Source organism: Vigna unguiculata, chromosome 7, assembly GCF_004118075.2.
Source record: "Vigna unguiculata cultivar IT97K-499-35 chromosome 7, ASM411807v1, whole genome shotgun sequence".
Lineage (NCBI taxonomy): Eukaryota > Viridiplantae > Streptophyta > Magnoliopsida > Fabales > Fabaceae > Vigna > Vigna unguiculata.
In genome coordinates, this window is record NC_040285.1 from 18,233,370 (window position 1) to 18,243,445 (window position 10,076).

The 10,076-nt window shown below is 34.3% G+C and overlaps 1 protein-coding gene across 2 annotated transcripts; it reads left to right on the top strand.

Moving 5' to 3' along the window:
* The first annotated feature begins 440 nt into the window (after nucleotides 1–440).
* Nucleotides 441–4,825, top strand: LOC114191829 (probable methyltransferase PMT3). 2 transcript variants are annotated; one of them, XM_028081245.1, is made up of 9 exons: nucleotides 441–892; nucleotides 1,153–1,230; nucleotides 1,350–1,540; nucleotides 1,612–1,776; nucleotides 1,885–2,067; nucleotides 2,158–2,752; nucleotides 3,176–3,288; nucleotides 3,703–3,923; nucleotides 4,176–4,825. In XM_028081245.1, exons 3-9 carry the CDS (start codon nucleotides 1,358–1,360, stop codon nucleotides 4,495–4,497), a joined length of 1,782 nt encoding a protein of 593 aa, XP_027937046.1. In that variant the 5' UTR covers nucleotides 441–892; nucleotides 1,153–1,230; nucleotides 1,350–1,357; the 3' UTR covers nucleotides 4,498–4,825. The 2 variants fall into 2 exon arrangements, with proteins under 2 accessions (XP_027937046.1, XP_027937047.1); XM_028081246.1 differs by having other exon boundaries at nucleotides 441–666.
* Nucleotides 4,826–10,076: the final 5,251 nt, after the last annotated feature.

Here is a 10,076-nt window from a genome sequence, read left to right on the forward strand (position 1 = left end):
AAAAAAATATTTTTTTTAATTAAGTGAACCCGCGAGCCAATCCGTTTAACCTGCCAACCCGTGATGGGCCGGACCGGGTTCGAATTTTTTTGGCTCGCTAAAAAGTGAGCTGGATTGGGTTGGCTCACTGAATCATCAACCCGTAATGGGTCAAGCCGCATCGGGTCAGGTTATCCGTTTTGACAGCTCTATCAAGAAGAACAAATATATTAACTTTCTAAACCTATGAATTATTTTTTATATTAATTTTATTTAAAACTTAATTATAAACTAAAAAATATCTATAATTTCTTTTCTCAACTTCTAAATCTATTTTAATAAACACACAAATAAACAACAACCAGAAAAGAAATTAAAACTAATTTTTAAGAAAGATTGAAACGATGAAAGGTTTACCATTTGATAAACTCCGTTGCATGTTCCTCTCCTCCACTACTCCCAAACTTTTTATCGACCAATAATAATGAAGCAATAAATAACACCGTAAACATTTGCAGAGGTTAGATCTCACCATTTCTCGAATCTGTGATTGTGTATCACTTACGAAAATAAAATTAAAAATTTTGATTTGTAAAAAGACATTTACGACATTAAGATATTGCATTGTTCGTTATGCGATGCCCCAGTTTAACGCAACCTCTGAAGTGAAGAGACGCGGAGTCTGAGGTACAAAATGCTATCTATCTTTTTGTGTTTTTCCCTTGTCCATGTCTGTTTTCTTTCCTCAGATCCATACCCTTTATCTGAATTGCCTCCGACATTCACAAAATGATAACTTTTTCATCTCTCTGCTTCTGCCACCTCACTCTCTACTCTTTTCACGAGATGGGTTACTGAAAGCTGGCAGTTTGTCGGTGATGGCAATTCATATGCACGCCCATATCTAGAGTTTGTGCGTCTGTTCCCCTTAGATTTTGTTTTTCTCTTTTTGGAATATGTTAACTTATTCTCTTGTTATCATTAATGGGGCTCCTATTTGTTGTTTTTATGTTCGATTTAAAGATCTGCGCAGAATTTGGAAAAATGGTTTTATCCAATAGTAATGTATACTTTCCGAGGGATTGTGCTTCTGGTGTTTTCGGTTCAGTTTTTCATTCATTATGGTGCTAGTGAGTGCTGTTTCATTGGTTTCAATTTCTACTTTCTGTACAGTTATTGATTCGTGGCTCTAGTTTGCACCAGATAGGTGCTTTGTGGAACTGAGTTGGTACGGTTGAAACGGTGATTGTGGTGAGATAATTATGAGATATTGTTGTTTGATTGAAATTGAATAGTTATTTTTGCTCGTATATTATCTATTTTTTATCTGCCAGTTGAAGTTGAAACCATGGTATATTGTTGTTATGCAGTGACAAGAATGGGCAGAGGGAGAGCAGATGGGAAACCGAGAAAGCGGTTGGTCATACCTGTGATAGTTTTAGTGATTGTCGGTGCTTTCTTTTACCTGTATTCTAGGGATAGCGGTTCATCCTCTATTGAGTATGGTAGCAAATCTTTGACTTTTGGAGGAGATGAAAGTGCCATACCGAAGACCATTCCAGTGAGTTCTCTTGAATGTTAAGGTCTTGTTTGAGGATTCAAGTTATTTTACTCGTGTTCAATTTTTTTCAGGTTTGTGATGATCGTCTCTCAGAGCTAATTCCGTGTTTGGACAGAAATTTCATATACCAAACAAGGTTGAAGCTTGATCTGACTATTATGGAGCACTACGAGCGACACTGCCCGATGCCTGAGAGGCGCTATAATTGTTTGATTCCCCCTCCTCCAGGATACAAGGTGTCTCTCTTTTCTCCAGCATTGTTTCTCTTAGATATAACTAAGAGAGTTAAATAAATTGGGAAAATTTCTGTGCTTACAAGCTTTGAGTTCTGTTCTTGATAATAGATTCCAATCAAGTGGCCCAAAAGCAGAGATCAGGTATGGAGGGCAAATATACCTCATACTCATCTTGCAACTGAGAAATCTGACCAGAGATGGATGGTTGTAAAAGGTGAAAAGATAGTTTTTCCTGGTGGAGGAACTCACTTCCACTACGGTGCTGACAAATATATTGCATCAATTGCCAATGTAAGATAGTTACTGTCTGGGCCAAAACATAAAACTTTTACATGACTAGAAAAATTTATAACTTAGTATCTGTGGTTTTGATATTTACAGATGCTTAACTTTCCAAACAATATCATAAATGATGAAGGAAGACTTCGCAATGTTTTTGATGTTGGCTGTGGTGTTGCAAGCTTTGGAGGATATCTTCTTTCTTCTGATGTAATAGCAATGTCATTAGCACCAAATGATGTTCATGAAAACCAAATACAGTTTGCTTTAGAAAGAGGAATTCCCGCATATCTTGGTGTCTTGGGGACATTAAGACTTCCTTACCCTAGTAGATCTTTTGAACTTGCCCATTGTTCTCGCTGTAGAATTGATTGGCTTCAAAGAGATGGGATACTTCTTCTTGAGCTAGATAGGTTACTCAGGCCAGGAGGCTACTTTGCGTACTCATCTCCTGAAGCCTATGCTCAGGATGAAGAAGATCGAAGAATATGGAGACAAATGAGTGCTCTTGTTGGGCAGATGTGTTGGAAAATTGCTGCTAAGAAGAACCAGACTGTCATATGGGTGAAGCCTCTTACAAATGACTGCTACTTAAAAAGAGAGCCTGATACTCACCCTCCCCTCTGCAGTCCTGATGATGATCCTGATGCTGTTTGGGGAGTTAAAATGAAAGCTTGCATCTCACGTTACTCTGATCGTGAGTGATATCTTCTCCATTTCATTTAATGATTTAGTCTGTTCTCTAATCTCAACACCATGAAATAAACTGATAATAAGAATGTTCCTATAGAGTATAGACCCTTAACAGTTCAAAAAATATTTGACTATGAATAACAAGTGATGAATGAAACAACGTAGTGCTTGAGGGGCGGCTGTCTTGTGATTATGGATATAATATCCAGTAGTTGGCTAGTTAAATCAGATAGCTTTTGCTATTCTAGATGGGCCCATGTTCTTTCTGATTACATTACATTCAACACAAGTTATACAACTCATTTTTTTTCATATATTAATGTTGCATGGTTTTGTTCTTTTCCATCAACAATTTGTGGTATTGTTTCTTTACTCTTTTATCATAAGTTGAAAAGTCAATAACCATATATTCTGCTGGTCTATGCAGAGATGCACAAAGCAAGAGGATCTGGTTTGGCTCCTTGGCCAGCTCGATTGACTACTCCACCTCCTCGTCTTGCTGACTTTAACTATTCTACTGAAATGTTTGAAAAGGACATGGTAATTTAAAATCTATCCTGTTTACACTTTTAATGACTTGAATAATGAATGCAAATAACCATCAAAAGTAGAAGCAAAGGTAACAGTGAAGAAAATTGTGAGAAATACAAGACAGAAGTGGAAACCCAACATTTGCCAATTGAAAGTATAAACAAATATAACTGGGATCTCATTCTCATAAAATTTGACATGAATAAATGAAGAAACTCTCCATTTTTGTCCAAAGGAAGACAATCTAAATGTGACACCATATGAATAGTTCTCTTAATTGTGATTTCATCTTTGTCCCAGTCATGAAATTGGGTGCAATATGGCTCAAAAGAAGTCATTATTCTTGAAATCAGAATCTAAAAGCATATTAGCTTCGTAGCAACGTGTCTGATTACGTTGTTTATGACAACTAATTCTGTTCAGGAATATTGGCACCAAGAGGTTGTTAATTACTGGAAAATGCTTGGCAATAAAATTAAGCCTGAGACAATTCGGAATGTGATGGACATGAAGGCACATTTGGGCTCATTTGCTGCTGCTTTGAAGGACAAAGACGTTTGGACTATGAATGTGGTGCCAGAAAATGGACCAAACACTCTCAAGATCATATATGATAGAGGGCTGTTAGGAACGGTTCACAATTGGTATGGCTCTTATCTTTATAAAGGAATTATCTTTCTCAAGGTTATAATAACAGCAATTTCTGTTTAATCTACTGCTTCATTCTCTTCAATACCTCTGAAACTTTGCCCTTTAATCTACAAGACTTTGCTGTTATTTCTCTGAAATGCAAGGATACCCCACCATTGGAAGCACTACTTTCATATAGTTAAACCACATTCTAGTTGGAAGAAATATTACCTTCTTTTGACCATGTTTTGTGATTGATGTGACAGGTGTGAAGCATTTTCAACCTACCCTCGAACTTATGACTTGCTCCATGCATGGGGTATATTTTCTGATATCATTGAGAAAGAATGCAGTCCAACGGATTTATTGATTGAAATGGATAGAATCCTGAGGCCTAAAGGTTTCGTCATTGTCCATGATAAGCGGTCAGTAGTGGTGTTTATAAAGAAGTTCTTGCCAGCATTGCACTGGATTTCAGTGGCCACATCTAATCTCGAGAAAGACTCAAGCCAAGACAAAGATGATGCAATTTTGATAATTCAGAAGAAGATTTGGTTGACAAGTGAGAGCATCCGGGTTTCAGAATAGTAGCATGCTCACTTTGAAGTTTAACGTTTCATCAATACACAGTCATGGAAAATTGATCTTATAGCTCTTTTCATGTGCTGTAGGTGCTCTTTTATATGTTATTCATATTCTCTACAACATAGGTAGAAGTGTCAGCAAAAGATCATCCAAATCATGTTGGTTGATTTTATTTAATTTTGGACACAATTAGTCACCCTTTTGTTGTGATTAAGATAATTAGATGAATTCCAGGAAAGATTTTGTTTTTCTAAATCAATTGGAACATATTACAGGATAATGAGGTTGTATTTGTTTATTTATTTATCAATTTTGCTGCTGCTTTGGGAAACTTTTGATCAGGTTATTCTGGTTCACTACCTACATCGTCGCCCAATCCCAACCAACCATAAAAGACAAGACATAAACAAAAGGAATGGCTTCTAGTGAATTTTTATGGTAGCTTTAGTCACTTGAGAATAATGGGAGCGCAGAAACTATTTTGAGCTGTCATTACATCTGCATTTACTTCTAGCTAACATAGTACATCATTTTTTTGCTGTCCTGAAACTTGGAAACTTGCTGTTAATCGAGGAGTCGCATTTAAGGTATGAAACATTATGATTATTGTTTCTTTTTTCTGTTTGATTTTATGTGATGTTTATGACAGAAGTTATGTACAAAAGTTAGATTAAGAGCAAGAATCTAAAAAAGGATGAATGAATAGAAATTCTTATTAGAAAAATATACAGAGCTTGAAAAGATATAACTAATAATGCTAGTTATGATTATTATGTTTATGACATAACTAATAATGCTAGTTATGATTATTGTAACTCTTTTATTGAATCGAGACTCCGTTTAAGCAACAAAAGCTCGAATCAAAGAAGTTGTTTCACTCTTTTGTTTCAAACAAATCGAAGTATGTTTGGTCTAGCATTATTTTCAACTATGGACATAACGTACTTATGTAACCTGAAAAAAAAAAGAAAAGAAAGAAAGAACAAGAACACAGGTGTCAAGAAACTAGAATAAATACGGAACATGTAAGCGAGAAGAAAGTGAGGAAAGAAGAAATTTTCGTAAGAGCCTAAAGAAATTTTATGTGTCTCCTATTTTGCCACTCAGTCTTTAAATAGAACATTCTCCTTCCTTTGTCTCGTGCTTTTACAATTATCTCTATTAGAGGGTGGTTTATTGTTTCCTTTTCCTTGTTGCATGTTACACTTCTTCCTCATGAGAAACAACCTTGTCCTCAAGGTTGAAAGTTGGATAAGAGTTTCTTATATCTTGTCCAGATTCCCAAGTAGCTTCTGCTGCTTCAGTATGTTGTCACTGAATCAAAAGTTGTTGGACTACTGTTGAACCTTGCATGACTACTCGTGTTGTGAGAACTTTCTCAGGTTGGTCTAGTCCAAACTCATAAGTAGTAAGCGACAATGGAAAATAATGCTGATTATAGTGGCCATGAAACTTTTTTAGGAGTGATATGTGAAATACCAGATGTAATTTAGCAGTAGCATAGCTTGTAGGCATCATTTCCAATTTTTTGCAACACTTCAAAAGGGCCAAAGTAACGTAATCCTAGCTTATAGTTTTTCCTTAGAGCTAGCGACGGTTGACGATAGGCTATAACTTTACTAAAACCATATCACCGATAGCTAGTTGGACATCTCTCCTTTTCTTATTTGCTTGAGTTTTCATATAATTTTGGGCTCTTGACAAGTTAATTTTTAGCAGCCGTAATAAGGCATCTCGAGTCTACAATGTTTCTTGTAAAGCTGGAGGATCATCAACCTGATGGACGTATGGAACCACCGAAAGGGGATATAATGAAGCTCCACGAGTGATTTTGATGGTTGAATGAAGCTTCCTTGCAGTAATGATGAAGATGCACCGAAGAGAATGAGATGGAATGGCAGCAAAAATGGTTAGAGAAGGTTCCTAAGAGGTTAGGCCAACTTAGGAAGGAGGGCTAGAGGAGAAATCTAGGAGAATGCTCTAGCAATTTGGACTATCAAAAGTGCAAGTCATGGAGTGATCTCAACATGTATTTGCAATAACAATCAAGAGTAATCTTACAAAGAGTGTGAAGACTCTCATTTATAGTAGAGAGCATCTCCTAAAATGAATACCAAAATGCAAGACTAAATGAAAGGTGGCCATGTGAAACACATGTGTCTAGACCTAGATCTAGATCTAAGATCCACAAAAAGTGTATCACATGCCAGGTGGTATGTCACACTTTTCTCATTTAACACATGTGCTAAATGTGCAACTCATGGCTAAAGCTAAATGTAAACTTGGTCTAAACTTTTGTAATTGGTCGTGAATGGACCCAATTGCTAAATCTAGATGAATTATGATCCAAAACTACTTCTAATCATTTTACAATTTATTTTTAAAGCATGGCCTAAACAATTGGCCCAAAAATAAATATATTCTAATGAACTTTTAGGAAGCTTTTGGAGTCCTTTAGGTCCATTATGGTCTTGAAGCTATTAGGCCTAAGAAAGAAGCATCATGATTGGTCTTTGATTGAGCCTATGACTAGGCCCAAGTCATCAGGAAATCATCTCGTTCTTGGGAAGTTCCCTCACGATTTTTTAGCAAGGTCACGATTCGACGAATTTCCTCTTTGTAACGTGTTAGTTAGGATTGCATATCCTTCATGCAAGTGTTTTCCACCATTGAGTCAATGAAAACACCAATTTGGAACTAGAAAAAAAGAGAACAAGAACACATGTATCAAGAAACTAGAAGAAATACGGAACAACTAAGCGAGAAGAAATATTCTAGAAGATTTGTGAAAGTAAAGAAACCAAAGATACTTTCATTACCAAAAGATAAATGTTATTACATTCCAATCAGAAAAAAATAACAAAACAGATAGAACAGAGAAAGAGACATAGACAAAACAAAAAGTGAGGAATGAAGAAAACTTCATAAGAGCCTGAAGAAATTTTATTTATCCCCTATTTTGCCACTCAAAGTTTTTAAATAGAACATTCTCCTTCCTTTGCTTCGTTGTTTTACGGTTATCTCTATTAGAGGGATGGTTTATTTTTTCCTTTTTTTCCTTGGTGCATGTTACAACTTATTTCTAAAATTGAAGGAACGAGTATAAGACCCTAAGTATCTATATGTATCAAGTCAAAGAAATTATCAAAGTATTTTTTTGTTTAGGAAGTATGTGTCACTACTATCAACAAAAAGGGAATATTTTTTGTTTGCCTTAAGTGACACATTTCACAAGAAATTGTCCTTATTGAATTTCAAAAAAAGGTGAATAAGTTATATTTGGTTTAATTACACTTTTAGTCCTCTAATTTTTTTTTGAAAACTCAAAAAATATGTAATTCTTATTTGATGCAATTAAGTCAAAAAAATGATCAAATAAAGTTATTTCCTTTATATTGTCATTAACATCATGTTCGTACATGTCACGTGTCAGTTCATAGTATTTTTTATTTTTATTTTTATTTTTTTTCAAATTTAAAATAGATTGTCACGTGCCAACTTATTATCGTACCACTCAACAGTGATAGTGCCACATATCCTATAGTGTCACATGTTAGTATCACTGTCACGTAGAGCTGTCAAAAGGGGTAACCCGGCCCGACTTGGCTCGACCCACCACAGGTTGATCACTTAGTGAGTCAACCCAACCCGGCTCACTTATTAGCGAGTCAAAAAAATTTGAACCCGACCCGACCCACCACGGGTTGGCTCACGGGCTCACTTAATTTAAAAAAAATATATTTTTTTATTTTTTTTCCAGTCAAAACTAAATTATAATTCTAATTAAAATCTAAATAAACTTTAATACAATCTAAATACATCAAAATCACGAAAATACAAATTATCTATGTGTTGACTAAAAAAACAACCTAACATGACCCAAGTGCAAAGTTCAACTTAACAAAAAAACACTTGTGTGACCTTTTATTTGCGGGTTGGTGAGCCAACCCGGCTCACCACAGGTTCAACCCGAGAGAGCCAGGTTCTAAGTGAGCCGGGTCAAAATTCAACCCGTATTGAAATTTATAAAAAAAATTCAACCCAACCCGGCCCGAACCTGTGATGAGCCGGGTTGGCTCGCGAGTTCCAACCCATTTTGACAGCTTTACTGTCACGTGTTAGTATCAGTGTCACATGACAATGTCTTGTATTCAATATAGTCCCTATATTTAAAATTTTGACTCGATTTAGTTCCAACTTGTTGGAGCTGTGTTTCTCTCTCCAAATAGGACCAAATTAGTAATTAAGCTTAATTACAACTTATATATACGTGTTAAAATAATTTTTTCAAATTTATACATCAAATCGCTCCACTTAAATATTGAAATTAATTTTATTTTATACATTTTTAATTTCAATAAAGAAATCCCTATCTAAACTTATAATTTTTAAATATTAAAAATGTAAATATAAAATGACACTCGAAATTTTTAATTCTAATATTTGACATAATTTAAAAAAAGTATTTTCCCTTGTTAATTTGTTTATAAATTTATTGTGACAAATATATTTACATGTTTTAACTTAATATATAATAAGTTTAAAGTAGATTTTTTTATTGAAATTAAAAATGTATAAAATAACATTAATTTCAATATTTAGGTGGCCTGATTGATATATAAATTCTAAAAAATTAATTTAACATGTATATAAAGTTTTATTTAAGTTTGAGTACTAATTTGGTCCTATTTTTAAGAGAGGCAACATTGATCCATTTTAGAAAAAATTACGACTAAATTGAGTCAAAATTTTAGATATAGATACTAGATTGAATAGAAAATACTATCATGTGGCACTGACACTTACACATGTGGTAAAGGACTATCTCTTGAACTTATACAAGAAGAACTCGAGGATGAACATTTGCAATTCAAAGGATCTATGATAAGGTCAAAGATCAAAACATGTCTCGAAGCTTATAATGTTCCATAAATGAGGGAACTTAAGAAATAGAAGATCGTGAACACAATTGAAAAATAATTCAGGAAATTAATTAAATTGTAAATATTATTTTAATTTTACAGATCGTTAAATTTTTTGGATGCACGAATCTCGCTAGGTGAGTTAGTTTGAGTTGGCTGGGCGAGTGGTCCTCGCTAGGCGAAAGTTGACATCATTAATTTTAGTTTTTTGTTATTTTTTATATGTTTTTGGCTTTAGGCTTTCTTTTACGATTTATATGTTTTCTTAAACTTATGTGCCTATATATAGAAATACCAAAAACTGATATAGATACTTTTAGTCATATATTAAATTTTTTAAGAGAGGATTTTTTTATATTCTTGGCTTAGGTCTCATATTCTTATCAAAAATTAACATCTTTATGACGAATCTTCACTTGACCTGTTAATATGCTAGATTGTGGCATTCTCCATTACTGTCTTATCTTGTGTTCTTCTCTGATTTATTTTTGTTGTGGTTCTGGAAGATTTAAATTAAAAAATGATCCTACTTTTTTCTCGAAAGGATTATATCATCCGGTATCTAGATCAAGGTTCTGGTTTGAATTTCCTCTTCTATCTTATTTTTCTGTCATATGAAAGAAAATTACAATTTTTTAATGTCTTTTTGTTTTGTGTTTT

Excerpts from the sequence above, each read along its gene's own strand:
- LOC114191829 (XM_028081245.1), top strand. The coding sequence starts at position 1,358 with ATGGGCAGAGGGAGAGCAGATGGGAAACCGAGAAAGCGGTTGGTCATA. Across the intron at positions 1,777-1,884 it reads CCCCTCCTCCAGGATACAAG|ATTCCAATCAAGTGGCCCAA; the intron begins GTGTCTCTCTTT and ends TCTTGATAATAG. Across the intron at positions 2,753-3,175 it reads CATCTCACGTTACTCTGATC|AGATGCACAAAGCAAGAGGA; the intron begins GTGAGTGATATC and ends TGGTCTATGCAG.